Here is a 26,797-nt window from a genome sequence, read left to right as displayed (position 1 = left end):
TTTGGAGAAAATATATACATCACTAGTGTAATTTGTAAGATATGGTAATATATAAATTCTTATATATGGTATTTGAAGACCAAATATCTTTTTTTCATTTTTCAAGATAACGAAAATGATACTTCGAGTATCGATCAAATGTTCAAATAGCAACAAATTGATGCAATTTATATAAGTATTTTTGTACATTTTCTTTGTACTATAACTTATGTACACATATTCTTCTAGAAAATGTTCAATAGACATAATTTTGTCTTTTTCAATTTGTATCGCAAATTTATATTTATTACTTGTCCATTTTAGTAAATTCTTCGAGAGTACTAGACTTAAAGTATCACCTGTACCATTATCATTTTATTTTGTATAATGAATTGTTCTATTGAAATAATATGTTGAATTCCAACGAGTAAGCATATCCAATCTCAAGCCAATACCACTGTTAATGTTATCAACTGCTCTCACACATTTTTCAAATTTTCTCATCCTACGGTCTGAGCCTTTCACATATTTGACACATTCTCTAATTTTATTCAAAACTACACTAGCTATTTGGAGACCTTCTTGGACAATGAGATTCAATATATGAGCAGAACAACGAACATGAAAAAATTCACCATCACACAACAAGCTATCATGCAACGAGAGTCGTTCTTTCAAAATGCCTTACATATTATCATTATTTGATGCATTATCCAATGTCAAACATAATACTTTTTCTCAATCCGTCATTCCTTCAAAAATCCAAACAATTTTGATGCCAATTCGACTCCTGAGTGTGGAGGAGACATATAAGCAAAGCTAAGTATTTTACTATTCAATTTCCAATCATCATCAACAAAGTGGGCACTCAAGCAAATGTAGCCCTCACTGGTGCATGCAAGTCCATACATCTGAAGTTAAACAAATTCTATTTTTTATGTTAGCTAAAGTTTGCCTAAGTTTCTCTTTCTCTCTCATGTAGATTCTTGAAATGTCGGAAACAAGATTATTTCTGGAAATACAAAACACATCATGATTTATTTATTTAACTCAAGCTCTAATACCATCATACTCAATAAAAGAAAATGGCAAATCATGCTTAATAACGACAACAGCTAATAGCTCACGTGAAATTTTTTGATATATTTTTTTGACCTCATGTTCCCATCATGATCAATAATCATTTGTCCAACATAATGAATTTTACCATTTTGCAATTTTGAAGAAGACGCCTTAATGTAGAAGTCCCGTATTGTTTTCCCCCACATTTATACTCTTTCTTGCATGCCTTACATTCGGCTCTTTGTATACCATCTTGATCAATCTTTTTTTTCTTAAAATAATTCCAGACATCAGAATATTCTTTATGCTTTTTTGATGTAGCTTCCTCCTGACCATACATGTTGTTTCCAATTTCTTATAATCATCTATGTTAATACTTTGGCTTATGGTAGAATCCATAATCTGCAAATACAATAGTGAAAAATATTAATAACTTTAGTCATTTCAATCACAATATTTTTCAAGCAATCTTATTACACTTTTCTCATGAATTATGCCAAAATACTCAACTCGAGAAGATAGATTGAGGTAAGAACTAGGAAATTGAGGTATGCAAGAGTGGCAGCAAAACTACTAGAGGCTATTACAACATGGCAATTTCCATGATTCGAGTTTCTTTTTCCACGAAAAATGGACTATTCAAAAAAGAAATACACCACTTGCAGGTAGTTCCAATAGATCAATGACATCAAATTCCTTTCCACAAAATGCTGCGATATTGGGAGTTACATTTTACTGTGAATTCCTTTACCAAGACTACGTGCTGAAATATTTGGTCATTCACACGAGATGATTCAGGAATAATGACGAGGGGGAGTGTGACCAGGTGAGAAAGGAGATTAAAAGGATTTCAAGTGAGCAAAACATGACTTTTCAGAAAATTATGTATAGAATTTAATATTTTTAATTTGAGGGAGTGACCGACAATTTGCTGGATTCACTCATGCATCTTTCTCGTAATCAAGTGGTCAGTTTTGATATGCTGCACACCTATCATGCACACCTATGTGAGCACCGATGAGGTGTCACTCACCCATTGGATGCACAACTTTTCTATATTTCATCACATCCAATAGGTGAGTGACACCTCATCGGTGCTCACATAAGTGTGCACGATAGGTGTGCAGCATATCAAAACTGATCAAGTGGTTATCAACACGTTATATTTGAACACAAATTTTAAATGTCAATTGGAAATAGCAACAAATAAAAATAAAAAAAAAATCAAGAGATAAGAACACAATCTACTCTGTAACCATTTATGTCATATGTTCAAACAGAGATAATTTAGGCATATAAGGGGAAAGAGTCTATCTGCTTACAATTAGTGAAATACCCCAGTACAATCCACAGAAAATTTATTAATCACTCGCCGAATAACTTCAACCGCATAACCTGACAATGATCATCTGTTAATTCTTGACCGTGCATAGAAATAAATTGATTACTACGCACAGAAAAGGGAGGAGAGCATAATATTTTCAAAAAAAAAAAAAAAACTAGAAGCGCAAAGATTTTACTAGAGTGATGGAGGCAAGGAGAAAAAATAAAGAGGAAATAAGATATGAGAGTGATGGAGGCGCAAAAGAGACTTATTCAAGCTTCTATATAAATCTTAAAACTTAAAAATATAAAACCCTACCCTAATTTGGGGGGCCAACCCGCCCCGTTTAGACCAGTCCCATCTTGGTCTGCAACCCAAACAAGCTCAACCATTTTGGTTTGTATCCAAACGGGCCGCTATTTTATCAATCTAACCCGCTCAATTTTTATGGCGGGACGGGCCAGCCCGGCCTCACGGGCCTGACCTAATTTGACAAATCTAGTTATAAATCATAAAAGAAAGAGAGATGAATAGAGAGAATTCATAGAAGAAAAGACAGAATGAGTCAATATTCAGGTGCAGTTTTTATCGAACACAAACACCCTATTTATAGGAGAAGATCACAACATACAACTCTTTACAAATATTATATTGTCATATTTATCTTGATTAAAAATATTTCAAATCTCACTGAATAAGATAATAATCTATAAGAATATATTTATAACAATAATATTATTTTTTAAAAATAATGATCACAAAATACCCCGAAAATAAAAGGCCCAATACTTTGATCTTATTTAAAAATAATGATCACAAAACATCCCGAAAATAAAAGGCCCAATAATTTATTCAAATTTATTTTGGTTCTTTTTCTTCGTATACTACCTCCAAGATTTCAGATTTGTGCGCGGCGGGAATGGAAATATGGAAGGAGCAGTAATCCGCAGCAGCTCAACCAATTGTTTCATAAAGCAAAGCCCTCCTACTCTCCGATTGTCATTTTCAGGTATGAATGTATGCATATACATATAACCGCCTCCGTATTCGATTGTATCGTCTCTATTCTCGATTGGCTTGAAATTTGCAGTTATGCCGGCCTGATCTTCTTCATTTTCAACTAATTTAACCTCTTTCCAGCGAATTTGTAAAATCATGCTGCACGAATTGCTGTTGGCTCTCTTAGGTTACACCGGAGATCTCATAATCGATGGGAGAGAATACAATGAATCACTACGTGTTAGCTTATCCCCAGAAGCTCCTCTCGCCGAGGAGCCTACTTTCAAACTGGCTCCTGATGTATCCTTTATTCTACCCAGCGATAAGTATTCACTTTATTTTCTGTTCATTCGGCTTAAGCAGGGCGAGGGTTTTTTTTATTTATTGATGTTGCTTCGGATTCTGACTTGCAGGGAAGTAATCCAAAGGATTATCACGCTAGGGTTTTATTACCGGGAACTTGAACGATTTGCAGCCAAATCTCGAAACTTGAGTTGGATTAGAGCACCTAACGAGTCTCCTTTATTAAGAGTAAATGAATCCTTGAAAGCTAAAAAGATGAAGCCTAGCGTGTATAGAAGAGCAATTGCGAACGGCATTGTTGAGGTGCTCTCTGTTTACAGGTCTGCTGTTTTGCACATTGAGCAGAAGATGTTGTCCGACTCTCTACCCATTTTGGCAACAGTGACTCAAGGACTCAATAAGGTAGGATATTACTTATTCTCTACTGTTTGAAAGTTGTGAGCCCGACTCTTCGTGACATGGCTTATTGCTTTGGTTGCGTTCTTTGTCCATTAGAGCTGTTTGCAAGTAACGTGAATCGATACCTGAATTGTGTTAATTATTTTCTTAATATATGATTGGAAATTTGCACATCAAATGTGCTGATTTATTTGCCTTTCGATATATCTATGTCCTTTGGGTTTGTGGTATAATAGTTTCTTGGAACTGAGAATTTATTCACGCAGGCTTTGCATATATTATTATGTTTTATGTTATTTCCTTCACACGGTTAGCGGGGCTATGTGGCAATATGCATGGTGTACTCATATAAGGTTAATGTGAAATCACATTCGGAAATATTGTTTATGTTGCGAAGTTTAACTATTCCAAATTGTAATATATGCTTGAAGCATATTTCTTTATCCATTCCAAAATTACTTTCTTTTCATTTTGATGTATGCTAACTTTTGAGTTTCTTTCACAGTTCTTGATTTTGTTGCCACCCCTTTATGACATAATTTTGGAGATTGAACGTGATAACATTTGTGGTGGGAAACTACTCAACCTTTTACACAAGAGATGCCACTGTGGGGTTCCTGAGCTGCAGACTTGCATTCAGAGGTGTGGATTGCTTATTGAGATCCACTTGTTTTATGCTTGTATCAATAATGTTTTTTAAGTTCAGTATTGTAGGAGGTTGCTTGAGTCTGTAGCGTTCTGAACTCTAAGAACAGCAACAAATTTTGTTGCCATAGTTGTAGATAAGCTTCCAGCTGAATATATGGAGGGGTATGGAAGCTTTAGATCAATGGCTAAAATGCCTTTTAAAATGCAATTTCTAAGTATGTACTTTTGCAATGACTTTGTATGATGGATTGGGTAATATTGTGTCAGACAGGCTATTATGGCATGGGCATCAGGTCATGTACAATCAACTGGCTTCATGGATGGTGTATGGTATACTGCATGACCAGTATGGAGAATTTTTTGTTAGAAGGTATAAGATTTACTAGTAGCTTTATTAATCTTCTTCGATACATTTACTCAAATGAATCCCCTCCTTTCCAGGCAAGAGGATAGGGATTCTGAATATGAATCACCTGCAGACACTCTTGAGAAGTTGGCACACTTGTCAGTTAACGATGCATCATTGGCTGATTGGCATCTGGGCTTCCATGTTTATCTGGTACATTTTTCATCGATGATCAACGGTTGTTTGTCCTCATTCTTGACTCTTACGTTAAATATATATATGCAGACAACTGTTGGTAATCTTCACGGCATACCTGAAAAAGGATTGTGGGTATTGTATGCTTGTTTATTTCAATATATGTGTAGAAAATAAAGGAAATGTGTGAAATATCACTACGATGGTTCGAAAGGATTGCTTTTTTGATCGATCATTTTTCTCATTGAACAGTGCCATAGTTACTTATTTTGACTTTTTTCTGTTTCAGTATCTTCCCTTTCAAAAACAATGGCCCATTTTCATGTATATTGCAGGATATGCTTCCTGAGTACATTCCTATGAATGTTGCTGAATCTGTACTATTTGCTGGAAAAGCTATCAAGGTTCTACTAAATCCACGTCCAACTGTTCAATACCAGGATGCATCATCTCAGCAGCAGATACCCAAAGGCTCACAAAAGGCACTAGCGTTTCCTGGGAAGTTTTCTTTTCAGGACTCTTCTGTTAAGAGCATTTTGATTGGAGAAGAATTGCTTCCTCAGTCCATGGCTAACAAAATTGAGGCTATGCTGCAAGATTTAAAGGTTTTCACATAATTTTAACATATAGATGAATTGTGGTCATTACTCAAGTCTATCTTTAGAACGTCATAACAAACTATTTCTAGCACAACATGAAGTGATGTTCCCATTGTAGTTATCATACATCTTGGTCATTTTCTTGTAATTTAAACTCTAAGCTTCCTGTACTTGTATAATTTTGATATTAGCATATGTTTGAATTTTCTCTATTGAGATATCCTATTATTTCCTCAGGAATCATCTGAATTCCATAAGAGATCGTTTGAGACCGTGGTAGACTCCATCAAAGCAATTGCAGCAAGTCATCTTTGGCAGGTGCTGAATAACGACGTTGTTGTTCTGTGACCTCAAATAAATTAATTAGTTTTTGCTCATGTTTGCAGCTTGTTGTCGTGCGCGCTGACTTGAATGGTCATTTGAAGGCTCTTAAAGATTATTTCCTTTTAGCAAAAGGCGATTTTTTCCAGGTTTGATTAGAGGCGATTGCATCTATTTATGAAAAAAAAGTTAAATTTTCTGGATCATGATTTGCATATCCAAATAAAGAACTCACCTATTGGATAATTTGATAGCATTTGATTGGATTATCTCTTAATTTTCAGCTTAAAAGTTTCGAAAGTAGTTTAAAAGAAATTTTGAATTGTTTATTGTGAAATTTTTTTAAGTTTGATGTCTTTTTTTTCAAAAATAGCATGTGTGTTTGGTTTCTTATTTTCTGGAAATTTTGTTCGTGGGATGTATATTTTTGCGGAATTTTTTAGTGATTGTGAGACTTGAAGTTGGAAGCGGATGAAAACAAGTAGCTACGCTGGCAATGTTTTGTCGGGGAATATTTTTGTTTTCTTGAACACAACCAAACATATCCAAATTATTTTATAATTATTTCCCATAAATATATTTTCATCACATTTTCATATATCCCTGTACAATGACTATTTTAATAAGGTTTTCGTCAATTTATCTTTTCTTGTATTGTATTTTAATAAAAATCAACTGTATTTTGAAAATTTAAAATATCCATTTATTACTAAAACTTAGATAGCTTAACACCTGTCGATATGGTATTGCATCCACAGCAAAAAAATATTTCTAAAAATGTAATAAATAATACATCACATTCTCCAAGTTAATTCATGTATATACATTTCCAGGAAATATTTTTCAGAAGTATTGGAAACTTAACCAAATATCTCCACTTTTGAGAGTACAAATACAGGCATTTATCTTCAGCAATCCCCTCTCTCTTTTTAAAGCCTTCTCCAAGCTCTGAAAATCCATAAGTACAATTGCAATAGATTCAGTGGAAATTTGTGGAATGCAGAAACCAATCTTCCTTCCTCACTATTCATCCTTTTTCTGTTTTAGTCTTTCTTTTTTACTTGTAGTAATTGATGATTTTTTTTTACAATTAGAGCTTTCTTGAAGAAAGTCGCCAGCTGATGCGATTACCACCTCGTCAATCAACTGCTGAAGCTGATCTTATGGTTCCTTTTCAATTGGTAAGTTTTAATCATGACAGTCATCGTGTAAAGGAAGACATACTACTTTCGCCATCCTCGCATCAGTTAATTTCACCTTGATTTATTTGCATCATGATTTTTAATTTTTTTTGAATAATGATTTTGAATTTTAATGCCGAATATGTTCTTTAAAAGTTATCTTCTCCTCCACAAAGAAGATGAATAAATCGTTTGCTTTCTTTCTCTTGCTCAAAGGTTATTTAATCAATATGGGTGAAATATATTTGATATTTTTCTAAATTTAAAAGTTAAAATTACATGAGTATATCTTTTCATTATAAACTGATTATTAATATGAGAAACGAGATGTAGGTGAGCTTCAAAGGATTGGGTTTTCATAAATTCAGAGAGCCCAATTAGACACGAAGTCCCAGTGGGGGTCATATTAATCTGCCCTGAAATGAATATCTTTGGAAAATCCTACTATGCTGTAACAATCATTTCTAATCCAGGCTGCAATAAAGACCATTGGAGAAGAAGACAAATTCTTCTCTAGAGTGTCTCTGAGGTTTTATACTCTTTTTTATCTCCTAATCTCAATTAAGATGTACTATCACTTTTCAGAGTAACTTCTGTCCTTTACATAATTTTTTCAGAATGTCAGGAATCGTGGTTAAGACCTCACAAGTTGAGTTTCCAAAAGAAAAAACATATTCTATTGGAGACTCGCGTGTTCAGTCAGGTACCGCCTTAGAAACATCCATTGATGGTTGGGATGGCATTGCTCTTGAATTCTGTAGACTGGCCCTTACAGTTGTTCTTTACGCAGGAGGTTCTCTCGAAGTAAGTTAGGGTTGGGGTCATGGTTTTTTCCTTTTTGGTGCATATGAAGTGATAACCTCATTCCGGAATTTCATTGTCAAGAATGTGGAATTCATCTGCTTGGTTTCCTCTGCAAGCGTCAAATTTTATGGCTGCTGCTGACTACCCTTTTCTGTCAACTATTGCCACAGGTATCTGAGGATCTTCCAATACTTACTTCGTTTAAAGAGGACACAGATGAAATTGGAAAAATCCTGGGTTTCTGCAATGCACGAGGATCATTCTGATTTTGCCAAACGCCATAATGACTGTTCAAAGAGTTCGGTATCTCAACAGCGACGACGTTGTAGGCCAATGTGGCGTGTCAGAGAACATATGGCCTTCTTAATAAGAAATCTTCAGTTCTATATCCAGGTAACTTGCAAATTGCTGATGCCCTTATGTTCAGTGGCTATTCAATGCCTTATGCTCAAGGTGATGTACTACCAAAAAATGCTTCACTGTGTAATATAATAGAATAATTTGCATGCTAAATGCACACTTCTTAATTTATTTAATTCTCTTTTTAAGAGCCGTGCTTATTGTTGCAAGCATCTTCTTTAATTTTGCCAGGTGGACGTGGTTGAATCTCAGTGGAATGTTTTGCAATATCGTATTCAAAGTTCTCGCGATTTTACAGAACTGGTGGGCTACCATCAAGAGCAAGTGATGTGCTACTTTCTTTTTAGCTTAAAGAATTGCAGGCGATTGTGCCCATAAAAATATCTAGTCTGGTTTTTTTTTTTGCAATGGTGGATGAACTGTAGAAGTCTTGCATTAATTAATTAATTATGTCTGTGCAGGTATTTATCTGCGCTAATTTCTCAATCTTTCTTGGACATTGGTTCTGTATCACGCATTCTGGATGGAATAATGAAAGTTTGCTTACAATTTTGCTGGAAGATTGAAACCCTTGAAAACAATGGAAGTACAGGTGAACTGGAGTACATAGCTGAGGTACTACTAGGCGTAAAGGCAACATTATTCTCTGCACTTTATAAGTGCGGTGACCACTTATGGAATTCAATCTAACTTTTGCATTACATTAAACTCTTCTAGTTATAAAGAATTTTGAAATGAATGGATCTTGTAGCCCATTTATCGTCTCTTAAATGGCTCAACCAGCCGTCTTTGGATGTCTATCTCTGTAGGAGTTCAACAAGAAATCAAATTCATTATACACCATCCTCCGCAGCAGCAGAATAGCTGGGAGTCAAAGGGCACCATTCCTCAGGCGCTTTCTTCTGCGGCTCAACTTCAACTCCTTTTTTGAGGTTAAATACATCCATCTGACAATAATTTAATATGACCATCTGTATGATTAAGATATAATTTGCATAATATTTGTGTTGGCAGGCAACTGCAAGGGGAGTGCTGAACGTTGTGAGACCGCGGCCAGCACTTGGGGTTCTGCAATGACTTATGTTTATGTGTCCTAAATATTAACCAAGGGTTCTATGTTGCTAGGATGTTTATCACCACTTGTACAAGTTATTTACGGAGTGATGAATGGCGTGTTCCTATGCCTGATGATCTTTTGGTTAATCAAGTTGAAAGAATGTGCGGCTTAATTCCTGGCTAGATGATGATTAAGATGTCTCCTGGTTCTGATTTTTTCCTATCTCATCTGTAATATTTTCCTGTTTGTTTAGTTTTCAACTTATCATGATAGGGTCAAAATTGGAGAACGTCTGTGATTTTAATTGATTTTTCTGTTCATAACATAGCTTGTATCTATTGTAAATTGTCTAACTCGAATTATAGATCTATCAAATAAAGTTTAAATCAAACACACACCTATATGCGAAATAATTATGGTACATATTTTATGTATGATGCTACCAATCATAAACAACAAAAAAGATTTACAAAATAACTAATTATTTAAAATTAGATGATAGATTTTGAAGAATCTGTTATCTATTTTTAAAATTGTAAATTAAATAAAAAGTAATTACACATTTTTGGTTCAAAAGCTTCCTTTACATTTTTTTAATTCAAGTTCTACAAGTTTACTATTAGTGGTGATTTCCCAACTAAAATAGAATGAAAATAATTTACTGAAAATTCTGTCTATTTTCAACGCATCCCACTCACCTTCCTAAGTAGGAAATAAATAATATGAAGCGAGGAGATGCTACCAACTTTATTTTATTTTATTTTTAAACCAATTAATACAAGTTTTTGTTGTTGTTTTAAACAGTTGATGAGAAAAATAGTAGTTTAAAAATTATACAATTTTATCATAAAATTAACGAATAATATTAATAATAACTTTGTATATTTATATTATGAAAAATATAAATAATGTCTATTTAACAATTTGTAATTTTAATAAAATAACATCTTGAATGAAGGAACCGAACCATTAAAGTCAGCCGATGCCCATTTTTCGGGTTCGCAGGCCTACTCCTTCTGTGACAATGGGATGGGGTCGGCGGAACTAAAGTAGGGGCGGCGCCCCGGAGGAGAAGACGGCCAATATTTATCATCTTCGCGGCGGAAAACAAAACCTTCGCATAAATTTAATGGAGGGTGATTTGTCGGACTCCGTTCCCTGCTCCTCCATACCTGTCAATTCAGTGATACGTGTGAGCTCGGTTAGCCTCAGCAATTTCGGAAGGCTAATTTTCACGACGGATACTGTTGTAAAACAATGGTAGTTATTGCAATGCAGGCGGGAGCGATCTGGGGTTCGTGTGTTGGCCCGTTTGATGCTAGAAGTTTGGCCGAAATCTTTGTTTTCAGTCCATTTATGTATTCCAATTTATCATTTTGAGCTAAAGTCACCGAATAATTCGTTTGCTTTGTTAAATTGTTTAGGTCTATCGGGCATGACTCGAGCGATGTTTATAGCAAGTCGTTCGATCGTTCTTTCAGCTTTTTTCTTAATTTATGAGTAAATGAAGTTGATATGTTTTCTGATATTTGATTGTAGGTCAACTCCAATCCCCACAACGGATTTCAATGGGGTAATATATTGCGTACATAAGTTATTTTGTCAATCAATTTCTGATTTTGAAACGAAGCTTATTTAATTCTCGTCCTTTGTTTTTGGATAATCCAGGGCTATTTGCTGCTATTTTTTCTTTTGCTCATTGCGGAATTCAAAGATACCGGAGGCGGAAAGATTGGGTTAGTAATGTTTTTCAGCGGCTACTGTGTAAGGATTTTGTGTGAAGTTAAGATGACACCTTCAGAAATCCAAACATTCAACTCCATTTTGATTGTCTGGTTCATATTTGGTTTGAGTGCCTCTTCCGTTTGTGGGATTCTGATTAAGAAGAAACATAAGAATAGAATCTATAAAATACGATCTGGAAAAGGCCTCGGCTTTGTGATAAAAATGTTCGTCATCGGTGCAACTGAGTTGTTTAGTACCAAAAAACTATTCTCCATACTTCGTTTCACATGCTCTGTTAGATGTGATTTTTGGTTGGTTTTATTTTGAGATTATTTGTCAAGAAAATTTAAAATATTGATGGATGATTTTCGGAAATAGAAACATAATGAAGAAGATATTTGTTTGAAGAGATGATGAAGCTATTGGATAACATTATTTTGGAAAAACATGATGCAAGATTTGAAAAGATAATGTCTATCATGGATATAATGAGATATTATATACAAAAGAGTGTTAATTAATTTTGAAGATTGCCGAAGATGACCATGTGTGGTCGAGGAAGGCCAATGAACTTTTAGTATCAAATATTTTAAGAGTTGGAGTGCACATATTTTTGGAGGAGAAAAACGTTACTATTCAATTTTGTTGCATTCTGTGTCTCGACAAGATGTGAGGCAAGATTCAATCAATTTTACTTATTCATTCTTATTCGAGATTTCAATTTGTTGGTGGTGCACACATATTCAAAGACTTGTGATTCATTACTTGGGAGAGGAAAGTTACGTTCTCGGGAGATTGTATCGAAGGGAGTTCCAGTTGGCGGATATTGAAGACCAGTTATGCTCGCTAAGTGAAGTTTATTGAATATGTTCATCATAGGGGCGCCAATAGAAAAAAAGAGAATATGTTCATCATAGGAGCACCAATAGAAAAAAAGAATTTTTATTTGAACGAGTCCTTGTAATTATTGTAACTGCTTCAATTTAGCGGATTTGCTTGATAGTTGGGTGTGGCCTCGTGGATGAAGGTTGATTGGACCGAACCACGTTAAAAGTGTTTGTGTCTTTTATTTTGCTTTCAATTTCATTTTTTATTAAGTGGGCTAAGATAAAACCAGATCAACAAGTGGTATCAGAGCGGGTGCATTACATTATTTTTTATGATGTTGATCCTAGAGTTCAGTTTTTGAAAGCAATTGTAGGATGCATGATGAAGAAAAGGCATGTGCGAGTACATATGATGGAGTGATGGTTGATATTCAGGGGAGCATATAATTATTTTCTGATTTTTATATTCACAGGAGATAGGGAAATTGTTTGAGAACTCTCGATTTGATTTCAGAACTTTGATTTATTTTTTGGGGAGCTATGATATTTTAATTTTCTGGTATATTTTATGATTTTTCAAAAATAAGTCAAAAGGGGATGATTGTTAGATGTGATATTTGGTTGGTTTTATTTTTTAGATTATTTGTCAAGAAAATTTAAAATATTGATTTGAAGATTTTTGGAGATATTGAGATAGCTATGTAGCGCAGACAATCTTAAATTTTTTTTGAAGTATCGGACACAGATACGACATGTGGATATGCATGTTGGATGTCGTATCCGGCAAAATGGGTATCATTGACTTTTTGCATGTTTGACCAGTCGGATACGACACGGATAGGACACTCCTTGGACGTGGCGGGGACACATTTTTAGATACGTTTCGAAAAAAAATAATTTGTCTTTTCTTTTTAAATCACTGCTAAGAAGTTTTACATTGTATATAGTTACATAAATATGTATATATATTTCTACAATATATAAATACGTATATCTCTACAAATTTTAATACTATATATATATATATATATATATATATATAGTAATTGTCGTATCCTAGACGTATCGTGTCTTATATTTTGAAAATTTTCCGTATCGCACTATCGCCATATCCGTATCATATTCGATACGATATCCGTACCCGCATCCATGCAACATAGTGAGATAATCAAGAAGATATTTGTTTAAATATGTTTGAAGATATGATGAAGATATTGGATAACATTATCTTGAAAAACTATGATGTAAGATTTGAAAAGATAATGTTTATCATAGATATGATGATGTATTCTATATAAAAGAGTGTTAATTAATTTTGAAGATTGTCGATGGTGGCCACGTGTGGTCGAGGGAGACCAATTAGCTTTTAGTGTCAAATATTTAAGAGTTGGAGTGCACATGCTTTTGGAGGAGAAAAATGTTATTGATAATTATGTGTTGCATTCTATGTCTCGACAAGATTCAATCAATTCCATCTTATTTATTCTGATTCAAGATTTTAAATTGCTGATGGTACACAAATACTTAAAGACTTGTGATTCATTCATCGGGAGATGAAAGTGACGTTCACGGGAGAGAACAATCCGTATGTTATGGAAGGGAGTTCGAGTTGGCTGATATTGAAGACGAGTGGTACTCGCCAAAAGTCTACTGATTGTGTTTGTCATAGAGACGTCATTAAAAAAGAGCAAATCTTTTATTTGAATAAGTACTTGTATGATTGTAACTTCTTATATTTAGTGGATTTGCTTGATAGCTGAGTGTGGCCCTGTGGATGTATATTGGTTGGAGCGAACTATGTTAAAACCATCCTTGTCTTTTATTTTGCTTTCAGTTTCGTTTTTTCTATCAAGTATACTAATCATGAAAACTAAGCAAAAGAAGAAAAAACCGAATCAACATACTCGTTTAAGGATCTCAAAAGAAGTTCTTATTGATACTTTCTGGATTTTCATGATATATCGGTTAACCTGAATGATTTTCACCCTCATATCAATTGTAGTAGCCACAGTTATGGATTGGTAATCAGGTTTCAACCTTTATTTAAGTTGTTAGTACTCTTTTTGCGTGAATGACATATTTCTGTTTGACCAGACATTTAGAGATTGCAAATATGTTGTTTAATAGACTTGAATTTGTTTTGCTAAGGTATGAAGTATATAATATGATTGCTGTGACAACACATTGATTGTTGGCTTAGTCTATGTTTTTATGTAGGTTAATGCCTTGGCAGCGGGTGCTGTTGCCGGGGCAGCTTATGGTGCTGGAACCCGGAAATGGAAACAGATTGCCGGTATCACTGGTCTTTATTGTACCATTTTCCAGTTTGCCGACAACTCCAAATCTGTCTGGTACATTGTATCGATAAGTCTGCAGGTGAGCCGGACAATTCCAATATTGCTCTCGTGAGAATTTCCCGGACTCCATATTCCCGGACAATCAATGTGTTGTCACAGCAATCAACCTGTTGGGTTATGATCAGGTCTAAATAAATTTTTACTATAATGTAAAATTTTTAATATCCTAAATTTTTCTATCAAATGTTCTGATTGGTTTTTTTTTTAATTAAATTTTAAAAATTTAATAAAATAGGTAGCATTTTGGAGAAAGTTTTTTAATAATGTTTTAGGGATTAAAAAAATAGTATAAATATGATAAATAATGCTAGTTGTATTCTATGAGAATGTATTTTGGGTTATTAGAAACTAATAAGCACAAAAACTCATATGAGATGGTCTCGCAGGTCAATTTAATGAGACAAATATTTAATTTGGGTCAATCATGAAAAATTATTATTTTTTATACAAAAAATATATTTTTTTATTGTAAATATGCAAAAGATTTATCAGTCTCATTAATAAAGATCAATGAGATTGTCTCACAAGAAACTAATTAGACAAACTAGTAAGACTAATGATTTTTTTTAAAAAAAAGCCCTATTTCTTTTAAAATTTTGCTTTCCTAAAGCTTGAGAAATGATTTTCCCATGAGTAAGACATATATCATATATACATCTAATTAATATTGTCCATTTTTTTGTATAAAATAAAATATTGTCCACTTTTTTCCCTATCCCTGTATAGCATTGGAACTGGAAGCTTCTTTTGTTTACTTTTCTTCCCTCAAGGGGAGAAACCATGTAGTTTTTCAAAACTCTTCACCAAATTTGATGATTGAAAATTATCAAGTGTGTTGAATTTTTCATCACAATTCTTCTTTCTCTCTTAATTTAAAGACAAAACAATTTGGCACATGGTGACAAGCCCATCTCCTAAAATAAATTAATAGGTTAACAATTTCTCTATTTTAAAGCACGAGCTTAAAACTATGTTATCGCATTATAGGATAATTGATGATTATATAATCAGATTGGTAATACAATGTTTGTAACGATTTGTAACATCGAATGTTTGTTATAACTTATGGTAATGATAAAGTTCCAACATTTTAAACCATTAAACAGCTCCAACAACATGTTTCGATTGCTCTACTGAGTAGGGACAATTATTGTGTAAGAAAATCACACTTTACAATCATTGTGAATCGAACTCGTGATATTGATTTTTATGTTAATTGTAAAATCAAATGTTTGTTGTAACTTATGGTAATGATGAAATTCCAACATTTTGAACCGTTAAACAGCTCCAACAACACGTTTCGATTGTTCTACTGAGTAAAGACAATTATTGTGTAAGAAAATCACATTTTGTAATCAATGTGAATCGAACTCGTGATCTTGATTTTTAAGTCAATGGTAAAATCGAATGTTTGGTGTTTTATAAATAAGATTGATATGTAAAATGTTGTTGATCAGCGGACTAGATGTGGGTATGAATGAAAATAGCTGGAAGCTTCCTTAGTTATATATTAAATTTTGAGTAGCCCGGGTTTTTGTCCGACTAACGAGAACGACTTTTCCCTCTGCTCGTCCACTGGGCAAAATCTGAAATTATATATATATATATATATATATATATATCTGAATTGCTACGTCATGCGAATGGATCATTAGGAGAAATATTTTACTTATACGTCAATAAAAATGGTTGCACCAATAACAACAGAGGACCCCAAAGACATGCACACGTTTCACTGAAATTATTAGCCGAGACTCTTCCCAAAAAAAAAAAAAAAACTTTCATTCTATAAATACCAAGATTCTTGATAAGGATTGAGGGACACAACGGGAAAGGTCGGAACAGGAGCACCATCTTTTTCATTGAAAAAGTGGGATTATTTTAACTTTGAAGGTAATTGTGTGTATATATCTGCACCCGTGACTCTTATCTAGTCCGTGGTTATGGGCATAGTCTGAACTCTGAAAATATAACTCAGCAAAGTTTGGATCTTTCCCATTTTTCTTGACTGCGTATGGGCACTTTTAATTGTAGATCCGCCATCACGAGTTTTTTGTTACAGTGAGGACGTTTTGCGATGCATAGCTTTCCCATTTTTTGGTCTGGTTGATTCAATGACTCCTTCGAGTTAAGCATGGATTTTGCATATCAAGAGGTGGATTTTTTTTTTAAAATTATTATTTCATCTTCTTTCCTTTCTTCGTTTTTTGGACGTTGTTACCTCTTGGAGTAGCGTGCTGCCGCGTTCTTACTCTCCGTTATCTGGGATTTAGGAAAATTTTGGTTCTCATTCAATGAGGTTTCTTGTTTTTGGTATTGCTCAGGCGTATGTTAAAAATTCCAGAGGAGTGCAGCTGTTTACCTGCAGATGGCTGCCTTCTTCTTCTCCAAAAGCTCTGGTTTTCCTTTGCCATGGTCTCTCTCTTTTGTTTCCCACCTATCAAAATATAGAAATTGCTCAAAAATCATTTAAATTTGCAATTTTCATCATTTGGGACCGCTTTCTGTCAAGTTTTTCTCTCTGGCTTTCATTTAAATGTTGATTAATGCGGTTGCAGGTTATGGCATGGAATGCAGTAATTTCATGAGAGGTAACATTTCTTACCGCTCATTTTCTATATTACTTCTTGCTGTTTGAGATTATAACGTCATTATGGTATATATTGTGGACTGTAATCCTAACTCATGAATGCATGGATCTGTTTAATTTTTGTGCTGTTGAAGGTATTGATTCTGCTATTAAAATCTTGTTGGCCCACATTGCCAACCTAGTATTTAAAATCTTGGCTGTCCTGTCTATTTGTTCTTCGAGGAAAGTAGCTACATTTTCATATGTTTTTTGTTTCAAATTTTGTCTAAAAACAATGATAAGGTTTAGTAAAAGGATACAAGAACTATAGCATCACCCTTTAATGGCCTTAAATGATATGTCATTAAAGTTAAGGGTAGTGGCAGTAATCCCGTTTCTTGTTGCACCTTTCCCTTCCTTTATTGCATTTGAACACTCAACTATCAACTGAGTCAATAATTTATTATCTCAGCTGACAAAGCTTGTGCTGTTGTGTGAGGCCATACCCTGCCTATTACCATTATTTACTCATTTAACTATTGTTGTTGTCATTTTCTGGAGTCTGAGACTTCTTTGTCTTCATTTCTTTTTAAAACTTAAATATGATGGAAAGTCTTTCAACCTAAACTGCATTATGTCATTCTTTTGTAGATGTAAGAAATCTTGGTTTGAAGTCAAAAAGTTGAATTCTGCGAAAACATGGTTTGGTGACTAGTTAGATTGATTAGGTTAGCAAGCAACTACTTATTTGTCCCTACAACTCACGGACAAGAATAGTGGAGTAAACCGGTTTGTTGAGTCATTTAGTATTATGGTTCTCTATGGTCCGCCAATCAATTTGTCTAAGGAACGACTTAATTAATTTTGGAGGGTGAACTTGTATTTTCAAAATAACCTGAATATGATATTTACCACACCTCGGGGCCGACCGAGCATAATGGGCTCCAGTAACAACTGTTTTGTATGTTGAGAAAATTGTTAGCTCAAGTTGTTATTGGAGTGAGATTAAGTTATTATCGTATTATTTGCATCAGCTGTGTCTGTATGCTGATTCTTGTACCGTTTTGTGCTGCCTTGATTATACATTTATTTGTGATTAGGTGTGGGAATCAATCTAGCTAGACATGGATATGCTGTTTTTGGGATCGATTATGAAGGGCATGGATGGTCAATGGGCCCTCGCTGTTACATCAAAAAGTTTGACAACATTGTGGATGACTGTAGCAATCATTTTAAGTCAATTTCCGGTAGGTTGCCAAACTCTCCCCACCCGGGCATGCTTTGTTTTCGTCCTTACGAACACGAAAACTTTCTGGACTCGTGAACTACAGCAGGCACGGTTAGCTGAAATGGTTGCGGAGGCTACTGTTTTGGTTCCATGGACATTTATTAAAACCCGTCATGGTGACTGTCTGCGAAAATTTTTTTTAAATAAAAATAAAATAAAAATTTAATTTGTGATATTCCGTCAAAAAACAGCACTACGGTCATTCACCGTTTTAGCCAGCTGGAACTTTGTGGAGTCGGTGACCGTTCCAGTTCCGACAGCGAACCATGGCAGTAGAGTAAACGAAATCTACAACTCTGATGGTTCTTTTTCTGTAAACAAAAACCGAACAAAGCACTCCTCTTACATTTAAATAGTCGTGAAATGAAAGCTACCTTTCTTGTAACTGTTGTGGAATTATACTAAAATTTCTCAGGTTCATGATGCCCCTCCACCTTTTTATTTCTTTGTTTTCTTGAATTTCAGCCCGTGAAGAGTACAGGGGAAAGAGAAGGTTCTTATATGGAGAGTCAATGGGAGGCGCAGTGGCCCTGTTAATCCACAAGAAAGATCCTAGTTTCTGGCATGGTGCTGTCCTAGTTGCCCCAATGTGTAAGGTCGTAGTGACTCGATTTTGATACGCGCAAACAATTTTAGTCTGTTTGGTATGTAATTTTCATGTTGGAAATTTGTTGAATCTTTCTGTTATCATTGACTTTAGATCTCCGAGAAGGTGAAGCCACATCCTGTAGTTGTAAGTCTTTTAACTCAGATTGAAGATGTGATACCCAAATGGAAGATAGTTCCAACTAAGGATGTTATTGATTCAGCCTTCAAGGACCCCATCAAACGAGAGGAGGCGAGTTTTTTGCTTTTTAGCTGTTTTAATCCCTCACATTTTCTGTTGTTTTCTTTTAATATGAAAATCGCAAGTACGCCTGCAGATTCGTGGCAACAAACTGATATATCAAGAGAAGCCTAGACTGAAAACCGCGCTAGAAATGCTGAGAACTAGCATGAACCTTGAGAGCAGTTTGAACGAGGTATGAACAAACATTACAGTCCACAATTCCAGTACAATTTTTATTTTTGCGTTAACCTGTTTACTGCTTCTTGCTGATAGGTGACACTACCATTTTTTGTTTTGCACGGCGAAGCTGACATAGTTACCGATCCCGATGTAAGCAGGGTGCTGTACGAACAATCCAGCAGCAAAGACAAGACAATAAAACTGTATCCCGGGATGTGGCATGGCTTAACTTCAGGCGAACCAGATAACAACATCGAGATTGTTTTCTTGGACATCATAACCTGGCTTGACAAACGATCCGCAAACGACAACACTCAAGACACGAAATCTATCCAGGATTTTAGTTACAGCTTGGTATCTGACAAATTAAAAATCACGGCATTGCCAACGACGGTAATCAGGGAGAGCAACAACAGAAAACGTTCCCATGGGAAATATTTATGTGGCTTGAAAGGACGTAGCATGCACACTCACTCAGCTCTGTAGCGTTATTCCCTTTGTTGGAACGACATATACAATATCTTTTCGCTATAGTTTCTCTGTCCGTTTCTGTTAGTTGTTGAATGTGTTCTATATCGTATGCATTGTCAGAGTAGATGTCCTGCAAGCCAACTGTTGGCTAGAGATTTTATTGATTCAGTTGTAATAAACAATCTTTATTTTAATATAATTTATTATTTCATTGTTTGTTATTTTTTTATCTGTATACCATGTCAAACATAGATAAAGACCTTGATTATAAATTAATACAAATGAATCGTAATTCGATGTTGAAACTCATTTGTAAACACTGTATGATCTAAATTCGTTCCTAGTCGATTCAGCCGCCTAAAACATGGATAAAGGTCGCTTGAGCTTGCGACTAGCATCTGTGATGTTGTGTACCGCGTTTCTTGGTAAGGGTATAGAGATGTCCAAACATGCAGATGGTAGTCATATGATAATTATACCAAACAACCCTCCCTCGGACTTTCCAAGTGGTTATCATTTATCGAGAGGATAAGTCTATGATTATGATTGTACACCATTAGTCATTACGACCCGGGACAACACTGAGGCTCTATATGCTAGGGCTGTGCTTTGACTCGTTTACCGGCTCCAGGAGAGTCATCAGGTGGCGAGGTTGGGTACAGTTGCGACACATGTAGGAGCCAGTGCATTGTAGTCGGGGATTCACCGCTCACCTACGGGTGTGGATATCCAATGTGATATGATGAAATAATAGTGTGTGGAATCTCTGGCAAGAGTATGAGATGTACGTTGGAGAAGAAGTTCTCCAATAGTACATGCGATTCCACTATTTATGTGTATCACATAGTCATCGAATTAATATGCAACCCTCGATGAACCAATGGTTGCAGATTCGATTGAGATATATGAGATTAAGGGACCGTACTGTACGCTAATCATAATCGACTGGTTCTTGCACGCACTATCAATGATACCTAGGGAATCATGGGGCGATGCTACTAGACGCTCTTACCATGGTTCAATGGGTTTAATAAGAAATATGATTTCTGAAATTCTCATGATCAATTGTTGATATATAGAAGGGGCAAATAAGGGTAAGCCCGAATAAAGGATTATGTCCTAAATCATAAGGAGTTGTGAACCCACGGCTAGCTGTATCCCTAAACCATTGAGGGTCACACAAGCACTGAACCGTTTGTTCCCGTTGAGAGAATAAATTCAAGAAGTTGAATTTATATTATGATATAATAAATTTAAGGAGTTGAATTTATGATAATTAAATTTTGAGAGGATAAATTCAAGGGGTTGAATTTATAAAATTTGAGAATTTAATTTATTAAACTCAAAAATTGAGTTTATTAAATATTATATTTTTTGGAGGTGATAAATTCAAGAAGTTGAACTTATAATTTAAGTATTAAATTAAAATATTGAATTTATAATTGATTTAATTTATTAAACTCAAAAGTTGAGTTTATATTAAATTAAATTAAATATAGTGGAAATTGTGTTTAATAGGTTTGTAGGAGCACAAGTCCAACATACTAAATGATTAAAGTTCTTAATGGACTTTGATTAATTAATTAAACTAGTTGGACTAGCATAATTAATTAATCAAGCCCATTAAAATTAATTATGTGTATTAGGTCATGACTTAATTATAAAAGATAGTAATCAAGCAATAACCTTAGCCTCCACAACCTCTTGATTCTCGAAAATTCCCTCTCCAAAAACCTAAAAATTTCGGCCACCCTCTTTGCAAAATGGGATTGACCCGCCTCTCAAATTTTGATCTCCTACGTAAAAATTTCTTCCAAATATTCTAGTGCTATTTGGAAGAGGAACAAATCTTCTGGTCGTGGACTTGATAGAAGGATTGAAGAAAAGAGTTTTCGAAGAAAGTTCGTAGGGAATTCATGAAGAGCTATATCTGCCTATACCGGAATAGTTGGAGCCAAGTGATTTATTCACTAAATGTATAATCCTAACACCCTATGAATGTTTGATTATAAAACCATACGAGTGTCCAAATATATTTTGATTGTCAAAATAAAATAAAAAAATTTAAAACTTCCGCTGCGTTTGGGCACGAGAAAATCGAGATCCAACAGTGGTATCAGAGCCAAGATTTTTCTAAATCGTACGATTTTGATATTGAATAATTTGTTTTTAACCACACAAGAAATTTTTTCAGAAAATTGTAGCACCATAAAAAGTATTTTTTTATATAAATAAAAAAAATTCGGATCTGCCCGGAACAGTTCCGGGCAGACCGCACGCAGGATAAAATTGTCTCGGAAACCGTGCTGGATGATGGGCTTGAATTGTTTGGGCCTAGGGTGCAATTTTCTGATTTTTCATATTTTTGGACAAAATTGATTTTTTTGAAAATTGGTTCAAATTTTCTTTTGGAAAATTAATTTTTGTAAAATTAATAATTTCTTGCAAAATAAATAATTAGAATATGATTTTAATTATTTATGGTGAAAATAAGTTTTATAAGAAATCAATTATTATTGATTTAATTGAAAATTAAATAAAGATGTTTATTTAATTTATTAAATTCTTTAATAATTGTGTTGATTAGTAATAAAATTATTAGATATATGATTTATCAATTAATTAAATTTGTTTAATTAAATTGATGTTAATATTTGATATAAAATGCATGAAGGATAATCGAGAGCCTTGATCAATGTGTTAGGTGTATGTTAGGATATTTTACAGTTTTATTCATTTTGTTAATATTTGATATTATTAAGTGGACCTGGTTTATGGCTCGTTCCCACCTCATGAGATGTATCCCTTATGTGTCATGTCTATTTAAATGTAATTATTAGAAATAGTGGAAGATCAACACTGAAAGATGATGGGCTCGATGCACAAGATGAAGACATGTAAAATATTGGAAACTTTTGTAATAAGTTGCATTTTCATCCCTGCATTCACCTAATTTTTGGACCTGGATCCATGTTTGGCTCACATGGATCTAATAGTGTTGGCGATCGATCATCCTTATTTATTGTTGAATGTCATATTATGATATATGCGATATATAGTAGTATGCATGTATGTATATTATTAAATAATATAGTTACATGAATCCGACAAACATACAAACATGGCACGCGATTTTTAAATTAAAATGATGAGACAATTTTAAAATTAAAATCTCTCATCTAGAATATGATTCAAAATTTATATCAAACCGAAAAAGTAAGAATTAAAATAGTTTAATTTTTCCTTGCCTTCTATCAATCGTGGTTGCATGTTGATCGTTACCTGCGGACGATGTCTGGCTCATATTATTGGGGAGGCCTGGACGACGGAAAGCTGTGACTTCCACCGGACATATGATGTGAATTGAGTGAAACTCCCATGACTTCGGCTCATATTATTGGGGGAACTCATGACGACCGTCCACTACAATTCAATATTGATGGGTTGTTTGACACGTGAAAATAAACGGCGTCATATTATTGGGTCTTTATTAAACGTGAAGCAAAACATACGGAGGTTGCATAGAGATGCAATTGGATTATACCTTTTAGAAATTATAATTGGATGATATTATTCGGGATTATAATTGGCTATTTGAACTCTACGTGCCCACTAAGGAAATACGATTTCTCTTTTTCATCAGAGGGTGGTAGAAATGTCAAAATAGTGGGAGGGAAATTTATAAAATAAAATCCATATTTTATATCTTAGAATTATTTTAAAATAATCAGCAACCATTATTCTGTTTTCATATCAGCATATTTTCGATTTCGTCACATAATCTAGTTTTATTATTAACAAGCTAATCGAATCTAATTTTCAAGACTGGTTGGGAAAATTGTTCTGAATTCTGAGAAAATAACATACACATTAATGTCAGTCCTGCTAAACTGACAAAGCATGCAAGATGGTAGGACCATAATAAGCAAGCTAAGTGTAACATGCTCGCTTCTATGTCAAATGAACTGTAGGGACAGTTTGAGGATGCTGATCAAATAACATGCAAGAGTTGCATGGTACATGAAACTCGTACAGTGATGCACACCATTTTTAAAAGCTCATGACTACATGCATGCAAGATGGGGCTCTGGCCCATGAGCGTGGTGTACATATGATTGGGCTTATTGAGAATGTGGTGGGCCTGGAATATGTGATTCCTAACGAGTTAATTGATGACATCAATTTGTTGTCTTTCTCTTCCTCATTTGACGGGGTTATGGTGAAATTCAATTTAAATAAGATAGATGATAGCCTTGAATAGCTAGTCAATACGCTTATGACTTATGAGATCACCATAAAACAGAAAAATGTTGTTTTTCTAATGGGCCTCTCGTCAGGACGAAAAATGACCCACAAGGTAAGGGAAAGAAATGTTCTGCCCCTCACAAGAAAAACAATTCCAATAAGAGGCAAACTCTGAAGGACACTTAAAGGGCCTATAAAGCCTGATAAATCAGAACATATTTATTTCACTGCAAGAAATCCGGACATAAAAAATTATATGCACCAGAAATTTTCTGAAAATGATAAGTGAATGTCCAACTAAATAGGATTTCAAAAACAAACAAAATAAAATTAAATGATCCAAATCCCGCACAAATATGGCACGCTAGACTAGGTCATATTTCCCAAAGAAGGGCGCACAAACTAGTGGGAGAAAGCATGTTTGACTTGTCAGACATAAGTTCTCTACCTACTTGTGAGTGAGTCCTGTCTAAAAGGACAAATGACCAAGATTCCATTCAATGGAAACGTGGAATGTAAGCATGGTCTATTGGATTTAATCCACACAGACATTTGTGGCCCGCTAAGTGTTAACACAAAATATGGGCAATCCTACTTCATTACCTTTACTGATGACCATTCGAGGTATGTGTATGTTTATGAAACACAACTCTGAAGCATTTGAAATGTTCAAAGAATTCAGATCTGAAGTAGGAAAACATCTAAAAATGAGTATTAAGATACTTAGATCTGATCGAGATGGAGAATACTTGAGTGCTGAATTTTTGGTTTATCTAAAAGAGAATGAGATTCTCTCACAGTGGACTCCACCAGCAACACCACAATTGAATGTTGTTTCTGAATGTCGTAATCGAACCTTGATGGACATGGTTCAATCCATGATGAGATTCACTGAATTGCCTGCATCATTTTGGGGCTTTGCGCTTGAAAATGTGGCAATGTTATTGAATAATATCCATACTAAAGCAGTGGCTAAAATACCATATGAAATATGGATGGGAAAAACTCCCAGATATTCTTACATGAGAATATGGGGATGTCCTGCTTACGTGAAGCAGACAGTGGGAGACAAATTGGATAGTAGATCCACTTTGTGTTACTTTGTAGGATATCCAAATAATTCTGTTGGGTATTATTTCTATCATCTCAATGAAGCAAAAGTGTTTGTTTCAAGAAATGCCACCTTTTTGGAAAAGGAATTTCTATTAGATAGAAAAGGCAAGATGATAGAACTTGAAAAAATTCAAGATACTCCCTCAACTATAGAAGTTGAACCCATTTCCCAACAACCAGTAGTTGAAGTACAAGCTCCTAGAAGGTCTGATAGGGTTATTAGACCACATGCAAGATATACGCTTCTTCATGAACAAGGCCATGATGAGCCTTGTGTTGGATGTGATCCAATGAATTTCAAAGAAGCAATATCTGATACTGATTCAACCAAATGGCTTGAAGCCATGCAGTCAGAAATGGACTCTATGTATTCAAACCAAGTCTGGACATTAGTGGATCCACCTGAGGGAATCGTTCACATAGGATGCAAATGGATCTACAAAAGAAAGATTGGGGCGGATGGGAAGGTAGTGACCTTCAAAGCAAGACTGGTTGCAAAAGGTTATACTCAAAGGCAAAGAATTGACTATGAGAAACTTTTTCACCAGTTGCTATATTTAAGTCCATTAAAATACTACTAGCCATAGCAGCATGGTATGACTATGAGATATGACAAATGGATGTAAAGACTGCATTCCTCAATGGAGACATCAAAGAAGAAATTTATATGTCTGAAACTGAGGGATACACGTCAGTAGGAAGTGAGCATAACATATGCAAACTTCAGAGATCAATATATGGTCTCAAGTATGCGTCAAGGAGTTGGAACCTCAGATTTGATAGCACTATCAAAGAGTTTGGTTTTGCTAAGACTCATGAGGAACCATGCGTGTAAAAGAAAGTTAGTGGGAGTGCAGTGACATTCCTAGTACTTTATGTTGATGACATCCTACTCATTGAGAATGATGTAGGATTACTGCAATCAACTAAAGTATGGTTAGCAAGTAAATTCTCCATGAAAGACATGAGTGAAGCATCCTATGTATTGGGAATACAAATCTATAGAGATAGATCAAAAAGGATTCTAGGACTCACCCAAGCCACTTATATCGATACTATTCTGAAGCGATTCTCTATGGAAGAGTCCAAGAGAGGATACTTACCAATGTGTCATGGTGTTATTCTATCTAAAGCTATGTGTCCCAAAAATGATGAACAGATAGAGATGATGACACGTATTCCATATACGTGAGCCATTGGTAGTATCATGTATGGTAAGATATCGATACGTCCTGATGTTGCTTATGCTCTGAGTGTTACAAGCAGATATCAGGCGAACCCTGGTCCAATGCATTGGAAAGCCATGAAGGATATTCTTAAGTACTTGAGAAGTACTAAGAACTTGTTCATGGTTTATGGGGATGTGAAATTGAAATTGGAAGGCTACACTGATTCAATCTTTCAATGTGACGTAGATGATTCGAAATCGACCTCTGATTTTATTAATGCTAAATGGTGCGACTGTCTCTTGGAAAAGTTCCAAGCAAGACACCATTGCGAATTCCACAACTAAAGCTGAATACATTGTTTCATATGCTGCAGCCAAAGAGGCAGTTTGGATGAGGAATTTTGTCCAAGAGTTGGGCGTTATTCCTAATGCTGCAGATAACGTTGCT

The 26,797-nt window shown here is 34.8% G+C and overlaps 3 protein-coding genes across 7 annotated transcripts; all 3 read left to right on the top strand.

The window, feature by feature from the left end:
• The first annotated feature begins 3,254 nt into the window (after positions 1–3,254).
• On the top strand, positions 3,255–9,930 carry LOC142530932 (gamma-tubulin complex component 4-like). The gene is given in 18 exon segments (XM_075636867.1): positions 3,255–3,374; positions 3,456–3,690; positions 3,778–4,069; positions 4,572–4,708; positions 4,986–5,084; positions 5,156–5,273; positions 5,591–5,860; positions 6,092–6,172; positions 6,241–6,324; positions 7,270–7,356; positions 7,830–7,885; positions 7,974–8,108; positions 8,110–8,160; positions 8,331–8,553; positions 8,752–8,840; positions 8,982–9,135; positions 9,330–9,452; positions 9,535–9,930. Coding segments are annotated over 17 exon segments (2,232 nt in total). The 5' UTR covers positions 3,255–3,374; positions 3,456–3,520; the 3' UTR covers positions 9,598–9,930.
• Positions 9,931–10,555: 625 nt separating this feature from the next.
• Positions 10,556–14,627, top strand: LOC142531173 (outer envelope pore protein 16-4, chloroplastic-like). 3 transcript variants are annotated; one of them, XR_012816224.1, is made up of 4 exons: positions 10,556–10,871; positions 11,117–11,150; positions 11,246–11,313; positions 14,347–14,381. XR_012816224.1 is itself a non-coding variant. In XM_075637238.1 (4 exons), the coding sequence occupies exons 1-4, from the start codon at positions 10,707–10,709 to the stop codon at positions 14,536–14,538; spliced, it is 366 nt and encodes a 121-aa protein (XP_075493353.1). In that variant the 5' UTR covers positions 10,556–10,706; the 3' UTR covers positions 14,539–14,627. The 3 variants fall into 3 exon arrangements, 1 of the variants encoding a protein (XP_075493353.1); XR_012816223.1 differs by lacking the exon at positions 14,347–14,381 and adding an exon at positions 12,052–12,605; XM_075637238.1 differs by having other exon boundaries at positions 10,556–10,778; positions 14,347–14,627.
• Positions 14,628–16,202: 1,575 nt separating this feature from the next.
• Positions 16,203–20,034, top strand: LOC142531905 (caffeoylshikimate esterase-like). Of its 3 annotated transcripts, none has more exons than XM_075638178.1 (9): positions 16,203–16,379; positions 16,549–16,641; positions 16,811–16,901; positions 17,045–17,077; positions 18,156–18,302; positions 18,809–18,939; positions 19,044–19,181; positions 19,267–19,365; positions 19,446–20,034. In XM_075638178.1, exons 2-9 carry the CDS (start codon positions 16,621–16,623, stop codon positions 19,836–19,838), a joined length of 1,053 nt encoding a protein of 350 aa, XP_075494293.1. In that variant the 5' UTR covers positions 16,203–16,379; positions 16,549–16,620; the 3' UTR covers positions 19,839–20,034. The 3 variants fall into 3 exon arrangements, with proteins under 3 accessions (XP_075494293.1, XP_075494292.1, XP_075494291.1); XM_075638177.1 differs by having other exon boundaries at positions 16,253–16,379; positions 16,521–16,641; XM_075638176.1 differs by lacking the exon at positions 16,203–16,379 and having other exon boundaries at positions 16,451–16,641.
• The last annotated feature ends 6,763 nt before the right edge of the window (positions 20,035–26,797 follow it).

This window comes from Primulina tabacum, chromosome 17 (genome assembly GCF_025594145.1).
Source record: "Primulina tabacum isolate GXHZ01 chromosome 17, ASM2559414v2, whole genome shotgun sequence".
NCBI lineage: Eukaryota > Viridiplantae > Streptophyta > Magnoliopsida > Lamiales > Gesneriaceae > Primulina > Primulina tabacum.
Note: the sequence above shows the minus strand (reverse complement) of the source record. Positions and strands in the feature narration are given on the sequence as shown.

Bases quoted from the DNA above. Each gene is read 5' to 3' on its own strand.
- LOC142531905 (XM_075638178.1), top strand. From the start codon at position 16,621: ATGGATTTTGCATATCAAGAG. The intron at 16,642-16,810 runs GTGGATTTTTTT...GGTATTGCTCAG, and splicing joins TGGATTTTGCATATCAAGAG to GCGTATGTTAAAAATTCCAG. The intron at 17,078-18,155 runs GTAACATTTCTT...ATTTGTGATTAG, and splicing joins ATGCAGTAATTTCATGAGAG to GTGTGGGAATCAATCTAGCT.
- LOC142531173 (XM_075637238.1), top strand. From the start codon at position 10,707: ATGGAGGGTGATTTGTCGGACTCCGTTCCCTGCTCCTCCATACCTGTC. The intron at 10,779-11,116 runs GTTAGCCTCAGC...ATTTGATTGTAG, and splicing joins CAGTGATACGTGTGAGCTCG to GTCAACTCCAATCCCCACAA. The intron at 11,314-14,346 runs GTTAGTAATGTT...GTTTTTATGTAG, and splicing joins ACCGGAGGCGGAAAGATTGG to GTTAATGCCTTGGCAGCGGG.